We start from the raw sequence: 18,347 nt of genomic DNA on the forward strand, positions 1-18,347 counted from the left end.
GAGACCCAGGCGCTGATGTCCACCACCCCTCACCCTGAGATGCACAAGGCCCTGTTGACTGAGAAAACCACAGAGGTGCTTCTTCTACGGAAAATATAAACCCCTGCCCCTGGTTACTGTTAAGAAGAGAAAATTTACTGACAGGTACTTTTGTTTATATTAAAAATGCTGCTGTTAAAATCATTTAACAAGGAAAATGCTCATGGTCTAAAAATAAAGTATTAAGCGGTAGGAGCCCCACTTCATAATTAAGTAGCTTACTAGGTCGGTCAAGCAAAAGACTAATAAAGATGGCAAAACTGTGCCACACAGGCTGCGAGGCAGAGCAGTGTGAGGTACTGGTGAGAACCATTTTGGGAACCCTATCTACTGCAAATAATCCCAGGAAAACATGACATTGTTTTAATATTTAAGTCACACATAATACATCTCTCCCAAATTAGATGTTTTCCCCTTCACTACGAAAATGCTGAAAACCAAGAAAATTCAAAGAGCATGTGACCAACAGCCATTTACTTGCCCCTCAGATTCTACAGTGACTAACATTTTACGACAATGTGCTTTACCTCCTCGCCTATCCACCCAACTCATGGCAAAATTTGTAAACACGCAATCCACACACATTTTAAATTTTCATTTTGAAATCACTTCAAACTTGCAGCACAGTTGAAAGAAGAGTACACACCCGTGTTCTCTTTACCCAAATTCACCGATTTTTAATATGTTGCTAAATCGGCCTTACCGTTCTACGTAAGACATCTACTCTCCCCCCCGCCCCCCGAACCATGACGAGCAGACTGCATGTTTCAGGTCTATCACCCCTCAATACTTCATTTGAGTTTCCTAATCATCATATTCCCTGACACTTCTACGGAGCTGTATCAAATTCATGGAAGTTAACACTGACAGATGCAAACACTTCTCTAACTCAATCATTCATGGTCCCTGCTGTCAACTGTCTCAGTATGTTCTCTATGGAATTATTTTTCCCTCTCTGCAGCATTGGGCCCAGTCCAGGATCACGCATTGCTTTCCATTTTTGTGGCTCTTTAGCCTCTGTTAATACAGAACAGCGCCTTAGCCTGTGTCCTTAATGACAACGGTATTTTGGAAGAATACAGGCGGATTACTTCATAGAATGTTCCTCAACTGGGGCACGACGGCTGTTTCCTCATGACTTAATTCAATCACACTTTCTCAATGTCAAGGCTACAGACAGGATGCTGTTTCTTCCTCAGGGTGCCCCACCTGCCACCACACGTATTCACTTGCTCCTCACGGGTGACAGGACATGTGATCAGAGAGTCAATGCCTGTCTGAGGTCTCCACTGTATGGTCACTATTTTTCCCCTTGCAGCTAAAACTCATTCTAGAAAGACCCAGGGGGATATGAAAATATCGCACTCCTCCTCATACTTGCCCCGCCTAGACTGACTGAGCATCGACTGAGGATTCTTGCCTGAAAATCGAGGTTTCTTATCTTTACTGTCTGTGATGGCTGCAAACAGAGACCTTTGAGCTCTCATTTCTTCCCCGACTCAGTCGGCACCCCGTGCCTGCCTTTCCCCTCATCAATCTATTCCCCCTAAGTTTGGACTCCTGGATTCCTACTTTAGGAATGGATCCATTACTGGCCTTATATCTTCCAGTGCTCAAACTGGGGGCCTGTGAGAGCCCCTTCCAAGCTGCTCCTGTGTCCTCTTCATGCGCCCCACCCCCATCAGTTTTCTCGGAGTACTTCTTCACCCTGTGACACAAGAAAATGCTCCAGTTCCCTGTGTCCCTTCCCTAACCCAGACCTAGAGTAAGCTAACCCCCCACAGACCCCAGGCTGTTTCTTTTTTCTTGATACAGCATGGCTGGTTCCAATAAAATGTTATTCCTGGGGAGCCTAGGTGTGCAGTCAGTTAAGCATCTGACTCTCGGTTTGCTCTGGGTCATCGTGATGTCAGAGTTGTGAGATCGAGCCCAGCATCAGGCTCGACGCTTAGAGTGTGCTTGGGATTCTCTCTCCTTTTCCTTGCTCCTCTCCTCTCCTTGCTCCCTGTCTCTCCCTCTCTCCCTAAAAAAAATTTTTTTTTAATTTTTTTTAAGATTTTATTTATTTATTTGACAGACAGAGATCTCAAGTAGGCAGAGAGGCAGGCAAGAGAAAGGAGGAAGCAGGCTCCCTGCCGAGCAGTGAGTCCCATGCGGGGCTCGATCCCAGGACCCTGGGATCATGACCTGAGCTGAAGGCAGAGGCTTTAACCCACTGAGCCACCCAGGCGCCCCTCCCTAAAAAAATTTTTTTTAAGTAACTTTATTCACAATAACATTCGGTGGGCTACATTACATATGGTCTAGGGGATGTACTTTGCAGACCCCTGTTCTAGCCCATGATGGCCCTGTGTTTCTTGACGACTTCCATGGAGAGGCAATGAACAGAGTTTACTGGCAGAGTCAAACAACACATCATTACCCGAGGATGGTGGCACAGTCTCTAACCTTGGCCCCAGAGACCCAGGCGCTGATGTCCACCACCCCTCTCCCTGAGATGTTCACTGTTGACAGAACCACAGAGGTGCATCTTCTAAGGAAATTATAAACCTCTTGTCCTGGTTACTGTCAAGAAGAGAAAATTTACTGACAGGTACTTTTGTTTATACTGAAAACACTGCTGTTGAGATCATTTTAATGTAATACAAGGGGCTCACAACTCACACGGGAGGTTCTCCAGAATGCAGGCTGACCCCTAGGGTACCTTTTATAAATTGCTTCTAGATATGACAGAATTGTATAATGTAACTATTCCTCTCTCTCTTAGGAATGGACTGCAACAGATTGAAATTATTATGTTACAGTCTTCAATTAAATGGGTCCCTAGGAGTCAAGGTCTTACTAAATATTCCTCAACAAAAATTCTAATGCATCTCAGTCTTCACATGTGCCCAAGATCTTGACGACCCACAAGGGTATGACCCATCTCTCTACATGCTTCATTCACTCAGTGATGCTTACCAAGAGCCTGGTGTACGAGACTATACAATGTTTTCATCACCCCTAGAAAAATGTCAGATACTCAGTGCCTCCTCAATAAATACTTTTTTTTTTTTTTAATTTGACAGAGATCACAAGTAGGCAGAGAGGCAGGCAGAGAGAGAGGAGGAAGCAGGCTCCCTGGTGAGCAGAGAGCCTGATGTGGGGCTCGATCCCAGAACCCTGGGATCATGACCTGAGCCGAAGGCAGAGGCTTTAACCCACTGAGCCACCCAGGTGCCCCCCTCCTCAATAAATTCTGAAGATGAACTATTTTAATTAGCAAATGGGGAAAACACCCTTACCAAAATGTTAGAATTTTAACCTTCTTACAAGAACATGTAATTATAATTCATTTTCTTCTGCTAAGTGAAGCTAGAAATTGATCCCAGGTAGTAAGTGCCAGAACATCATGTTATTAAATAAAAAACAAAATTTCAATTAGGTTGAAAGTTACCTGACAGTAAATGAACCTTGGCCAGACTCCGTCTTGGAGGGGGAAAAACCTGCTATCAAGGACATTACTGAGTCCACTGACAAAGCTGTAATATGGACCGTGGAGGAGACAGTATGAATATATTAATGTTAAACTCTCTGGAGTCGAAAACCGAACTGTGGTTATATGGAGAATGCCCTTGTTCATAGGAAATATTCACTGACTTCTTCAGACGCAAAGTAGCATCACATATGCAACTTATCCTCAAAGAAGCCAGGAAAAAATTCACACATGTATTATGCATGTGTGTGTGTGTGTGTGTGTGTGTACACATGATAATGATAAAGCAAACATGGAAAATGTTCACAGTTGGTGAATCTGACTAAAAAAATAATGGGCGTTCTCTGAGCTATTTTTTCAATTTTCCAATAAGCTTGACTCTATTTTCAAATAAAAAGTTAGTTGAACTGGAAAACATAGGCCCCTTCCTTACTGGTGCCAAGCAGCTGAACAGGGGCAGCCCATATCACACCTCACGCAATCCTCACAGCCACTCTGAGTGTAGGACTACTAGCCCATTTTACAGGCGAGAAAACTGAGGCACAATAATGTTCAATAACAGAGTAAAGGGCAGATGGTGATGATACGGCAGAGCCAAGATCTGAATCCAGGATCATCTGACTTTACAGCCCGACCCATGCAACATGACTGTGTGATTCAAAAGAATAAAATTCCTAACAGTGTGGAAATGACAAAGGCACAGCTGTTACCTGAGGGTAGGAGTCTTCAAATGCACGATCTGGAGTCATGTGCTTGATGACATCAGCCAGAACGGTATTCACCTCTCGTTTCTGAGGGGAGCGGAGAAAAAGCCTGTGTTAGACACTGAAAGGCAGTCACTGGCCACTTCTCTGGGGCAAGGACTAACATCTTCAGAACATATCCCATACTCTCCAGGGAATAGTTTCCAATCTTCTGCTGGAAATAATATTAAGAGAGAAATCCCACCCCCTTATCATCGCCCTGAAGGTAACTACTTCTGGACCAGGTCAGGCCTAAAACATTGTCCTCGAAGTTTCTGGGATGATACATTGTCCTAGTCACCATCCCTGAGTGCTGGTAAGATCGGCCGTGCCGCTGTCTCTCTGCCCGTCCCAGGCCGCTCCCTGGCGCTGGCAGAGGGCACAGCAAGGCATGGCGGGAAGTGCACAGACTCAGCCTGGACAAGCTGGACGCCCACCAGCTTTTGTCATCTCTATCGGGGTCGACCAACCATGGCCCAAATCCAGCCCCATGCCCGTTTTTACATGGCCCGATGCCAAAAATGCTTTTTATGTTCAAACCAAAAGAATGATGCGTCATGACAAAAGTTACAGGAGATTCAAATTTCAGTGTGCATCAACTTTACTGGAACACACAGCTGTACCCACTCACAGATTGTCTGTGGCTGCTTGTTCGCTACAATGACAGCTGGATACTTGGGACAGAGATCCTGCGGTCCACAATGCATCAAACGCTTCCTATCCGGCTCTCCACAGAAAAGGTCTGCTGACCCCCAGTCCTTTTCACAGGAGTAGGGAAGCCTCCTGGCAAGGTCTGAGGCTGCACAGCTCACAGAAAAGGCGTCTGGTATTTGTTATTTAACATATTTGTATCACAAATATTTGTTATCTCAATAGTTGCCATTATGTTTACTCTCCTGCCTAATCCTTACTGAACTCCCCGGCATGGACATGTTTATCCCCATTTTACCAATAAGAAAGTGGAGGCTCAGAAACATTTAGTGACTTAGCTAGAGTCACACAGCTAGAAGGGGAAAAAAAAAAATCTGACAATGGCCCTAAAAGGAACCAGAGTTCCTTGGAGAAATACCTGAGGCTGAATCTGGGATTAGAAATATGCCGGGGAGCCTGCAACATCTTGTAAGAGAAGGCAAGGAAGGCATCAAAGACTGTGGAGAACACGTGAGAAGGACTCAGGAGCCAACCTGAAAAGGCATCCACTGGACAGAGAAGGGACAAGTGAGCATCAGTAAGAATAATGTAATTTAAGTGTATTTGAATCCAACTGCTCCTCAAGATACCAACAACTACAACTCACTAGTCACCTTGGGGATTGCTAAGGAATCAGATCCTTACTCTAAAACCAGTAAAGGAAAAGAAACAACCCAGCGGCAATCCTGCCTTTTCTGTGCAAACTGCACCTCAGGGTAACCAAACACCGACATGGGAAGTTCCTCTTGCTACAAGTATCCCAGCTCATGAACAAAGACTTGACTGTAATTCCAAAAATCACCACTTTGTAGCCCCTAAGAAATGGTGAGTGAGATGCAACGAGCTTCAGTGGCCGCCCATGTATTAGAGGGACAGCCAGATACCACGAGCTTCCCAGGAGAACCCCCAAATGCCACCCACAGTGCCGAAAAGTCTTATCGGAAGCTGATGACGACTCTAGAACCAACTGCTGATTGGTGGGATATACTGAGAGCAGAAGGACACCGTCACCGGATACAACTAGCTGGTCCAGACCGGGAAACTCTACAGGACGAAGGTCCGAATTTCATAAACAAATATTATCGCAGATGGGGGGGTGTGGGGAGGGAAGGAAAGGAGGAGGGAAAAGAGAAGAAGACTAAGAAGTCTACTCCAATGTATAGACTTTATTTTAATCCTGATTGAATGATCAACTCTAAAAAAAACTGCAAGACAACTGGGGACATCTGAACATTGACTGATTTTTTTTTTTTAAGATTTTATTTATTTATTTGACAGAGATCACAAGTAGGCAAAGAGGCAGGCAGAGAGAGAGGGGGAAGTAGGCTCCCCACTGAGCAGAGATGCGGGGCTCGATCCCAGGACCCTGGGATTATGACCTGAGCCAAAGGCAGAGGCTTTAAGCCACTGAGCCACCCAGGCGCCCCATGATTCTTAATATTAAAAGCAGTATTATCTTTTTATCATTAGGCTAAGATATTGGGATTTGGTCTCAGAAAAGGGAATCTTATATTTTACATGTATGTGCTGGCAGGTGAAGACACGGTGTTCGAGATTTGCTTCAGAATCCAGGGATGGGAGAAGCAGTAAACATGTAAATGACACAAGATCTGTCATGAGGCAGTCATTTCTGGGTGATGGGTCCAAGGGACAGCATATGTTTGAAGTTTCCAAAGTAAAGCATAAAACCAAAGTTGGACCAAAGAAACAAAATCAACAGAGCAGCATTTACATAATGCTGAAAACCAGGCCAAAACCAATTTACCGAGTTAGAGGCCAGGACAGTGGCTGCCTTCGACTTCCAACGGACTGTGACTGGGAGCAGAGCTCAGGGGGCTCAGCTGAGGTATTTCCTACGTCTTGGTCTGGACCATGACCACACGGGTGTACTTCCTCAAGATTCACGAGGTAGCAAACTTACGACATATGCATTTTTCTGCATAGAAGCTATACTTCGGTGTTTTAAAAGCCGATGACCTTTATCATTCTGGCAAGAGGATCTGAACCTGGTTCTGCCTGCTTCTAAGGTTGCTGTTACTTGACAAGCCCAGTATTTCCCAAACCGAGGTTCCAGTCTGGGCACAGGGGAAGAAGTCGCTTTGCTTAGAAAAAAATGACACACTCGTCAAATACGTGGAAATGCCACTGACTAGACCCCACGAAGAGTCACGATGCATTTTAGCAGGGAAGCATCCAAGGTTTCCTACGGTGAAAAAAACTTCTCCACTTGGTATAACGGAGCATTTCCCCAATTTACACGCAAGCACCGTGCAGACAGTAACATTCCAGCACACTGTCACATAAAGGACACGATTCTTATAAGTTAAGGACAATTACTACCGTAAAATGCCTCAATGCCTCAGCGAGCCTTGCTCATTATAGTAAACATGAATAAAAACCTAACTCTTCCAAAAATAACAGCACAGGCCACACGTACCGTGAAATGCTTGCACGTGTACTCTACCCACACTTCGGCACAGTTAACGTAGTCCTGCGGAGAAAAAGCAAACACGTCTTTGTGATAAGAACGCCCCCCGCTGACCTTATGGTGAAAACTCAGCACGCACAAACCCCTTCAAGCACTCTGGCAGTTCAAAGAGAAAAGTGATAGGGATTTCAAGACTGGTTGGTTCATCTCTAGAAAAGTCTAGCCTGCGGGTGTATTTTATCCTAAGAAGCGAGTTCTAGAAATACAGAAGTTGCATGAAACTAACTAACATTCTGGAAGGGCTACTTGGGTGAAGAGAGAAAACTGGGAAGTGGGTGCCTGGGTGGCTCAGTGGGTTAAAGCCTCTGCCTTCAGCTCAGGTCATGATCTCAGGGTCCTGGGATCGAGCCAGGCATCGGGCTCTCTGCTCAGCAGGGAGCCTGCTTCCTCCTCCCTCTCTGCCTACTGTGATCTCTGTTTGTCAAATAAATAAACAAAACCTTAAAAAAAAAAAAGAAAGAAAGAAAGAAAGAAAAAGAAAACTGGGAAGAACTCAAAGGCAGTGGAGATAAAAGTCACGAGTCTGGGCCGCACCTCAGCCGAGTTATTGATGGTGGATCCTGGCTGAAGACCAGAATTAAATGTGATTTTTGCATGTTCTGAGAAAAAAAAGCAACAACTAGGCTTCCTACCATTAAAAAAGAAGCCATTTTTCTGATAGAGGGGTGATGTGTATGTTGTCCTAAGGGTAAGAAAGCACTGAAGATTTCAGGTAAGAAATTAAGTGTTCGATTCAAGTAGCGGGGAAGATCCACGGAGAGGCTGTGGAATGGTCATGAAAATGGCAGGGAACAGTCGGGTACAGCGCCTGTTCCAGAAAACACTGAGGTTGGGGGGGGTAGCGCTCGAGGAAAAAGACCGTCTGTGAGTGTGTCTCTTCTATTCCTACACTTTAAGGAAAAGAAAGAAATGGGGAGGGAAGTAAAGAGTTACCTCGTTCACACAGGAAAAGCCAGGAACATCTGAAGGTCTGACAGAAAAGCTGAGAAAGCCATGTGAAGTCAAAGACTGAAGATAACCATGAACGTGACCTTTTGATGCAAAGTTGCTTGGAAGCAATCACACCCGGGCCCCACACGCCCGGAGGCTTTGGACTTAACACATGCTTTAAATATGTTGTTTGGTTAGCTGACTAGAGTTGGGTTAAACAGAGTTTAGTTTATAAACTGAAGTTTAGTGAGGGTTTTGCTAAACTTAACCTAGGTATGTGATTTGGTAAGTTTCTGAGTTTTCTAAATTAGGCCAGTATTCTCTCTCTCTTTTTTTTTTTTAAGATTTTATTTATTTATTTGACAGACAGAGATCACAAGTAGACAGAGAGGCAAGCAGAGAGAGAGAGAGGAAGAAGCAGGCTCCCCGGTGAGCAGAGAGCCCGATACAGGGCTCGATCCGAGGACCCTGAGATCATGACCTGGGCCGAAGGCAGAGGCTTAACCCACTGAGCCACCCAGGTACCCCAAGAAGAATTATTTCTTAAAAAAAAAAAAAAAAAAACAACAACCCAGATATACGATTAGTCAAAAGACAATTTTTTAAAAGGAAAGAACATACTGCAGAACTTGGACAAAAGGCAGTCATTTGACCTAAAGTCTGAATGGTCACCCACCTGTGGATTCTTCAACTTAGTGACGACTTTCCAAGCTTCGTTGAGAATCTGGAGTCGATCGCCCTCAGGAGGGTCAGCCAAGGCCAAGTTTAACCCCAATGAATGAAAAAGGAGATGCTAAGAAAAAGAACAAACCATTACAATACTGGGGACTTTAAATCGGTACTCTGAAACTTAAGAGGAAAAGGCTGTAATGTTGAGTTCGTCTCAGGGATAATCTTAAATTCTACCTCAGGCCTACATGCAAGTCAGACCAAGCTGCTCAGAGCAAAGCCAGCTCTGCGTACTGCTCTGACTCGTGGGCCCTAACATTCCGCTGAACAAAGCTTTTCATAAATGTTGAGTGAAGATACATTTTTAAAGATGGCGGACTGAGCCTTTCCTAAACACTTCACAGGGAACGAATTCAACAGATTCAGGACTCACTGGTGGTAATGACGTGTGTCTAAAAATCCCAAACACGAACTCATCCTCCATCGAGTTCTTCAGAGGCCAGCCTTGGCCTGTTTTCCTGCTGACCTGAGCGGCCCCACCTCCCCCACAGGACTGTCTCCCTCGAGAGCTATCAGGTAAACTGGGCATTTGGTCAAGAGCTTACCTTGGGGAAACCCGACTCATCGCACTCTTTAATCATGCCAATGAAATCCATGGACCTCGTGGCGATGAACTCGGCCCGGAAAGCGGACATCACAGAATTCAACAGCAAGGCGCTATAAGACACACGTGCCCCCCGTCAGCAGAGCTGCCCCTTAATGAAAGTCACTTTAATTTTAAGTCCATATGTTGCGGAAGGAGGAATTGAAAACTCTTTAATGGTATGGAGTGAAAAGGCAACCTCTAGGGACCAACACGAGGTTTTAGGCACGTATGGAACTCAATGAATGTTGAATTGACTGGATGAATGGGTAGCTGACTGGCTGGCCGGCCGGACTGATGGACAGCAGGCAATCAAATCCATTTAAACAGAGTAAACTGAGCCTCTGACAGGCTGGTGCACTAATAAAACTAAACATTAAGTCACAATATTGATCCAAGCTGCAAATACATAAAATATCTATCTCCATCTCTTACAAAAAGCACTGTTCTAGGACCCAGGGACACAGTGACTTAGGGACATCTACCACAGAAGGGAGAGCAGAGACAAAACCTCATCTGCCCGAAAGACAGGAAGACGGAGTTTATTCTGATCACTTATCACAGCCCCATGGGGAAAGGACTATTATTAAACCCATTTTATGGATGAGGAGACTGAGGCACAGAGAGGTCAAGAAGGTGACCCCAGTTCACAAGGGTAAGAAAGAGTAGAGCCAGGCATCAGAAGCCAGAAGGTCAGACTCTAGTTCCCAACCTCCATGTCACCCTGCCACTATGCTTGTCCTCTTACCCATATGAGCATGCCAAGCTCAAAAAAAAAAAGAAAAGAAAAGAAAAAAAAATCAACCAGCTCCACTTCCAAACCCATGCTTTATGAATTTTAAAATACTGGGGCACCTGGGTGGCTCAGTCTGTTGGGTGTTTGACTCTTGATCTGGGCTCAGGTCTTGATCCCAGGGTTGTGAGTTCAAGTGCCACACTCATCTCCACGCTTTAAAAAAAAAATTTTTTTAAATAAATAAAAAATAAAAATAAAATTTAAATAAAATACTTACTTGTTTCCTAGTTTCTTGCATCTCTCCATCATCTCCGTTAGCAGAGCCTAATTAAAAATAATTATAAATGAAAATCATCAGGTTGGAGGATCTAAAACAACATTTCTCACAAAGGGATCTCCAAAGTAATGCTTGAAAGTAAATGGAGCCTCAAGTCCATTTCTGTAACTCTCAGTGCCTGGCAAAGATGGGGAGTCAGGAGCAGGGATGGGGGTTGGAATTCACCTTCATGGCTTTCAGTATAACAGAGAAGAGCTGAGCCCCAGCATCAGGCATATGTGGATTCAAATCCTGTCTCACGAACTACGAGAACTTGGGCTGGTCACCTGACTTGATGAAGCCTGGGTGTCCTTACCCTCTGGCAGAGGATGCAAGTGGTACCATCCCACGTGCAGTGTTCCTACAGATGAGGGACCTGCTGAGCTTGAGGCACCAGTGAGAATGGGAGTCACTTTACTCCCTGCCTCTCCCATGACACCCCCACGCTCCTCCCATTTCACTGAAAATTTGCTAGAGCCTACCATACAGGGTGAGACGCACTTTGCATTATGATCTCGCCTGTCACCAACCATGAGGCAGGCTCTCTCCCCTCCCACCGCACAGGTGAGAAAATGAGTCACAGAACAGTGATGTGTTTGGACCAAGGTGACACAGCAAGTTACCACGGGCCAGACATGACCCAGGCAGTCTGGCATCAAAGGCTCCACCCGTCATCACATTTCCTTCCAGTTTTGAAGCCTATGTTTTCCCCCAAAGGAAATAAATACTTCACTCATTGGAATACCGTTAATGGCTTTAGAGCTATCTTAAGACAATTACGTATTTCTAAAAGAGCTCCTGTTGTTATTATTATTATTATTTTTTTTTTTTACAAAAATCAATGGAAGAGGGATCCTTTAGGTCAGTGGTTTGGGGAAGGTTTTGAAGGGCACAGACAAGGTCAAGCCTGGGACTGCAGAGCTAACAGCAGCCTGGACACTGAGGGCTCACTGGGCACCAGGCTAAGCACGAATCTTGCCTTGTTGTTAGCTCTTCACAGCAGCCGTGGAGGCCCCCCTGTTATCCTCAATTCACAGAAGAGAAAGTCAAAGCTCAGATAGATTAAAGTACTTCCTAGTAAGTGACAGAAATGAGATTTGTAGGAGTCTGCCCCCCCCACTGTCTTCAGTGCAACTGTACCCCTCCCAGCTGTGTCCCCTTGTGTCCTAGGTGTTGCCTGAATAATTAAGGCGAAAGCTGATTGTGGAGAGATTGCCTGTACCCCAGAACCCCGGCTTTATTCAGATTTCTGTCTCTGCCCCACAAACAGCAGGTTGGGGCCTGTTACGGACTAAATCAGATCCCCTTCAAATTCGTATGTGGAAGCCCCGATGCTCAATGTGACTACGTTTGGAGACAGGTTTTTAGTGACATAATTAATGAGAAATGAGGCCCTAAGAGAGGGGTGCCTGAGTGGCTCAGTCAGTTAAGCGTCTGCCTTCAGCTCAGGTCATGATCCTGGGGTCCTGGGACTGAGGCCCATATCAGGCTCCCTGCCTCTGCCCCCACCCCCAGCCCATCCTCACTCTCTCTTGTGCTCCCAGGCTCTCTCTCAAATAAATAAATAAAATCTTAAAAAAAAAAAAAAAAAAAGGAAAGAAAGAAAGAAAAGAAGAGGAAGAAGGACCAAGAATGCACATGCACAGAGAGACCCTGTGGGGGACAGTGAGAAGACAGTGATCTGCAAGCCTCACCAGAAACCAACCCTGCCAGCACCTTGATCTTGGACTTGTAGCCTCTAGGTTTTGCTGTTCAAGCCCTCCAGTCTGTTCAGTGGCAACCTGGTATGATCTGAAGGACCCCCTAACTCCCAAGGTGATGATAATATTAGGTCATGAGGGTAGAGCTCTTGTGAGTAGGATTAATACCCTTAATAAAAGGGGCCCAAGTGCAGCACCTGGGTGGCTCAGTGGGTTAAGCCTCTGCCTTCGGCTCAGGTCATGATCTCAGGGTCCTGGGATCCAGCCCCGCATCAGGCTCTCTGCTCAGCAGGGAGCCTGCTTCCCCCTCCCTCTCTGCCTGCCTCTCTGTCTACTTGTGATCTCTCTGTGTCAAACAAATAAACAAAATATTTTTTTAAAGGGGGTGTGTGTAAGAAAGCTCCCTTGTGCCATGCGAAGACACAGCAAAGACAGCCATCAATGGACAGGAAGTAAGCCTTCACCAGGCACCAAAACTGCTAGTATCTTCATCTTGTACTTCCCAGATCCAGAACTGTGAGAAATCAAAACCTGGTATTGACAAGCCACCTAGTTTGTAGTATTTTAACAGCCAGGAGGACTAAGACATGGCCTGAACAAATTAATACAGGTCCAAATTGATCACGGTGACCTCATTCCCTTTACAAGTGGGGGATTTAGACAACGGGCACATGACCCATTTCTAGCTGCTGGAATGGGAGTTCTGAGGAAAGGCTTCCTTGTTTTTAAACAAGAACCCAAGGAACTGTAGATTCCTTATCTTTCTGCCTCCAGATGTTGCTGTGTCTGGATGTGATGCCTGGCACGGCTGCAGGCACTTTGCTACGTGAGGATGATAGAGGAGAGATGGGACAGAACCTGCCTGGCCCACAGCCTGCACTTGTTGTGTGAGAAAAGACACTGAATTATTTTGGGGGCCGGTTAGGTGTTTTTTTCCTTGTAGTCAGAAGCATCCCAGCTGAAAATAAAATTGTCAGTGTCACAAATGGCTTCCCTAATTCACTCACGGGGTATTAATACTTGAAAAGTCATTCCTGACACACCTGGGTGGCTCAGTTAGTTAAGCAACCGCCTTTGGCTCAAGTCATGATCCTGGGGTCCCAGAATCGAGTCCCGCATCAGACCCCCCTGCTCAGTGGCAAGTTTGCTTCTCCCCCTGATCCTCCCCACTCTCATGTTCTTGCTCTCTCTCTCTCTCAAATAAATAAATAAAATCTTAAAAAAAAAAAAAAAAAGAAAAGACATTCCTGAAGACCAATAGCAAAGTGGTTTCTGGAAAAGACTGAGAAGGAGGTGTGCTGTAGGATTATCACACAGACACTGCCCAACACGTACAAATAATCACTTGTTCGATACCTACTTACAGAGCAACTTTAAGGTACTAACCACTATCCTAGGCACTGAGGACAGGGCGGCGAGAAAATGAAACAGAAAACCATGCCCTTTCGTAGCTTATTCTCTCTCTTACATACGTGCATGCGCCCGCACACGCTCACGCACACACAAACGAGGGCTCTTGTCCTACCGCTCCGGAAAAAAAGTTGGTAAGTGCCGACATATGGACAAAACATTCTGGCCATTACGACAAATGCTTAAACAGTTCTTTCAGAAGGAGATGAAGGCATTAAGACCGTATCCAAACATGTAACTTTAAAACAAAACAAAACCAAAAAAAGCCTCTACCATCAGACAGGAGTGCAGGAAATAGCCCTAAGTGATCAAGGAGCCAAATGATAGGACCCTAGACACATCTGTTAGAGGTTATAGCTTTTTTTTTTTTTTCTTCTGAGAAGCGACAGGATCGATTATCTTTGGCAAGAACAAGATGAACATCCGTTCAAACAGACTGAGATGGGAACGAGCCTGTTGGCTGGGATGAACCAGAAGAATATGTAGGTCAGCATATTAGCCCATATACACGAATCAGAACTGGGAGGTGCAGGAATCTCAGACGGCCCCCACGTTACAGTTATTTATATATTTTTTATAAAAAATATAAAAATTGGGTCGCCTAGGTGGCTTAGTCAGGTAAGTGTCCAACTCTTGGTTTTGGCTCAGGTCATGACCTCAGGGTCCTGGGATGGAGGCCCGTGTCGGGCTCCGTGCTCACTACGGAGTCAGCTTGAGGTTCTCTCTCTCTCTCTCCAACTGACCCTCCCTCCCCTCTCTAAGAAACAAATCTTTAAAAATATATAAAATAGAAATAAATGGATAAATAAAAACTAGAGAAATAAGAAATGCTCACTATGGAAAAAAAACGCTCAAACACTATCGCCAGGCGGTTAAGTAAATCGCGAATGCCTTCCCTCCCAACATCTGCTTTCTAGTGATCACCAGTGTCAACATCTGGGTGTTTATCTTTCCAGACCTTTGTTTACACCCCGTGAATATATCGCTTTTCTTTTTTTTAAGATTTTTTATTTATTTATTTGACAGACAGAGATCACAAGTAGGCAGAGAGGCAGGCAGAGAGAGAGGAGGAAGCAGGTTCCCTGCTGAGCAGTGAGCCCGACTCGGGGCTCGATCCCAGGACCCCAGGATCATGACCCGAGCCGAAGGCAGAGGCTTTAACCCACTGAGCCACCCAGACGCCCCTATATCGCTTTTCTTATAAAAGCCCAAGCTTGGGTTTTTCTGTCTTACAAAAATGAACAGTCATATACATATTGGGCCACAACTTGCCTTTTTAATTCAAGAATCTAGCATGGGCTTTGTTCTTTCCATGTAACTACACAAACGCATCTGCCTCATTCTTCTTTTTTTTTTAAAGATTTTATTTATTTATTTGACAGAGAGAGAAACATCGAAGGAGGGAACACGAGCAGGGGGAGTGGGAGAGGGAGAAGCAGGCTTCCCGCTGTCCCAGGATGCTGGGATAATGATCTGAGCCGAAGGCAGACACTTTAACGACTGAGCCACCTGGCACTCCTTCCTCATTCTTTCTAACGGCTGAGGAATTCCTACGTGCAATAACGGTAGTGTTCAGATTGCTCCTGACAGACTTTAAAATTTTTTTTTATTTTGAACCAGTTACAGACTCATAAAAGATGGTAAAAATCATACCAGGAGGTCCTAGGGACCCATCACCCAGCTCTCCCCAGCGGTGACATCTTATTTAACTAGAGGGCATTATCAAAGCCAGGAAAGTGACATGGGTATAATACAATTAACTGGATATTTCACCAGGTTTTCCATTCACTCTGTTGCGAGGGAAGGGTAGGTCTTTGTGACAGTGCACTAACATACACGGATTTCTATAACCACCACCATATTTAACTACTGGATTTTTAAGGTTATCCCCAGATGAGGGTTATTTATGTACTTCAAAAATATAGGAAAAGTTGGGGCACCTGGGTGGCTCAGTGGGTTAAACCACTGAGGCCATCAGGCCTCCTGCTCAGCGGGGAGCCTGCTTCCTCCTCTCTCTCTGCCTGCCTCTCTGCCTACTTGTGACCTCTGTCTGTCAAATAAATGAATAAAATCTTTACAAAAAAAAAAAGTATAGGAAAAGCTAAAGAAGTTGGGCTGACCCCATACTTCCACTTTCCAAACTAAGAAGGACTCGTATGCAGCTCAGAGCGCTCCCAGATTTGTCTTCCTGCTTTTACTACAGTACCCTTCCAATCAGTGTTTTCAGGTACTGCTTCACTAAAAAAAAAAAAAAAAAAAAGAATTAAATGATATATGTATCTTATTTTCCTTCCTCTTTTTCTAAATGAAGCAAACATGTAAAGGGTAGGCAAAATCATATGCCCCTTCCCTCCCATCCAGACTGGATATGTTCAAGTCTCAAAGAAAATATTTCGGTGTTAATAAAAATAAATCCTATACTCTAAGCATTACAAGGAAAAATGTTGGGGTGCCTGGGTGGCTCAGTTGGTTAAGCAACTGCCTTCGGCTCAGGTCATGATCCCAGGGTCCTGGGATCGAGCCCCGCATCGGGCTCCCTGCTCAGTGGGGAGCCTGCTTCTCCCTCTCCCTCTGCTGCTCTGCCTGCTTATGTCTCTCACTCTATCAAATAAATAAATAAAATCTTAAAAAAAGGAGAAATGTTTTAAGTTTTTCGTATTATTTCTCTTTCGCTGGGAACTTTTTAAATGGCTTTTTTTTTTTTTTAAAGATTTTGTTTATTTATTTGAGAGGCAGAGATCACAAGTAGGCAGAGAGACAGGCAGAGAGAGAGGGGGAAGCAGGCTCCCTGCTGAGCAGAGAGGCCAATGTGGGGCTCGATCCCAGGACCCTGGGATCATGACCTGAGCCGAAGGCAGAGGCTTAACCCACTGAGCCACCCAGGCGCCCCTCGCAGGGAACTTTTTTTCCTAATGCAAATGAACGAAAATGATACACCTATATGCATCAGAGGGAGTCAGCAATGGCCAAGGCTAGTCTTAAATTGGCATTACCAGACTACTCACGTTTTAGAACATTTCAAGTGCAACTTATAGTTTGCCCATGAGATAACAGTCCCATGAGTCAATTCGTTAGGGCCCTTAAATCCCTCCTTAAGTGTAGCCATTAACAAGAGTTATCTGGGAAGAAAGAGTTTAGGGGTGGAGAGAACACATCTGCTGGGTTCAGAGTTAATGTCTACGAGGTTACATGGCTATGACTCTTTCCAGTTGTGTGAACTTAGCAAGTGGTGAGCCTCAGGTGCCTCATCTGTAAAATGGGAATAACCACAGTCCCCAGCCTAGGGAAGCGGAGGACGAAGTAAGGTGGCCCAAACAAAGGAACTCACACAGGGCCTGGAACCCAGCGAGCCTCAGCAAAAGGTGATTGTGTGAAGGGCTCTAAAACTTAGCATCTCTGACTCACCTCCCTCCTCCATTCCTCACACCCAACAAACCTGACTCTGAACACTTCCCGACATGATTGAGGGTCAGAGAACTTCCTTAACAAGAGGTGCTCAATATAACGCTAAGTGAGGGAAAAGTACCATATAATTACGCACACAAAAATCCTCATCTATAAAACAAAAGTACAGAGTGAGAGAGCCAGAGTGGATAGAGAAATAATACGGAAACATATTAAAGTGTTAACATGGCAGGATTTTAGGTGGTTGTTTTTCTCTTTTTCACTTTTCTATCTTTTCTAAATATGAATACAAATTCTTTATTTATTTGGGGGGGTCAGAGGGGGATATGGAGTGAGGGAGGGAGCAAGAGAGTGAGCATGTGAGTGGGGCAAGGGGCAGAAGAAGAGGCAGAGAGAGAATCCCAAGCAGATTCCCCACTGAGCATGGCACCCAATGTGGGGCTTGATCCCAGGACCCAGAGATCATGACCTGAGACAAAGTCAAGAGTCAACCGACTGAGCCACTCAGGTGCCCCGAATATATATTTTTATTAATAAATGTTTTCTGATTAGGAAATTCTCTCCTATCCATTCTGTCTCATTTTTTTTCCCCCATAGCTACCAACCCTTCTCCTTCTGATCTGTCTGGTGGGCTTCTGCTAGTTTGATCTTGAAGCATCGCTTTTGTTTCAAATCATTCTCCTGATCAAAAATCTCCAAGAGCTGCCCGATCTCCACCATGTTATGTTCAATGACCTCTGGAAGCTGGTCCACACCCAGCCAGCCTTATTTGTCACTCTCTTCAGTAAGGCTTTGGTCTCCTCATTATGCCTCTCACCTGCCTCAGTCGCTTCCCTCCGTCCCTCTCCCTCATCTCACCCCCTGCTTGCTTCCTGACTGTCAAGTTGGCCCAGACCCACATCTACTTCAGTGAGTCCCTGTAAAGACCAAACATAAGGATGGCAGCCACCCCCGACGGTCACTCCACGACAGCCTTCTAGAAGGTTCTATTAGCCCCATTTTATAGTGGTAAAAGACGTCAAGTAGCCCAAGGCAACACAGCCATAGTCTGAACCCCTGAACCCTGGTCTACCCGACTGCCCGCTCCCACCACTCCTGGTGCA

General features: G+C 45.1%; 1 protein-coding gene across 2 annotated transcripts in view; it reads right to left on the reverse strand.

Moving 5' to 3' along the window:
* Positions 1-18,347, reverse strand: part of VPS35L (VPS35 endosomal protein sorting factor like) — a 115,312-nt gene that overhangs the window by 46,367 nt on the left and 50,598 nt on the right. For both annotated transcript variants that reach the window (XM_032836186.1, XM_032836187.1), the window contains 5 exons: positions 10,691-10,737; positions 9,640-9,751; positions 9,042-9,158; positions 7,385-7,438; positions 4,225-4,305 (listed from right to left, as the gene is read on the reverse strand). In XM_032836186.1, coding sequence (XP_032692077.1) covers positions 4,225-4,305; positions 7,385-7,438; positions 9,042-9,158; positions 9,640-9,751; positions 10,691-10,737 — 411 coding nt within the window. The remainder of the gene's footprint in view (positions 1-4,224; positions 4,306-7,384; positions 7,439-9,041; positions 9,159-9,639; positions 9,752-10,690; positions 10,738-18,347) is intronic.

Source organism: Lontra canadensis, unplaced genomic scaffold, assembly GCF_010015895.1.
Source record: "Lontra canadensis isolate GAN:19392208 unplaced genomic scaffold, GSC_riverotter_1.0 scaffold91, whole genome shotgun sequence".
Classification (NCBI taxonomy): Eukaryota; Metazoa; Chordata; class Mammalia; order Carnivora; family Mustelidae; genus Lontra; species Lontra canadensis.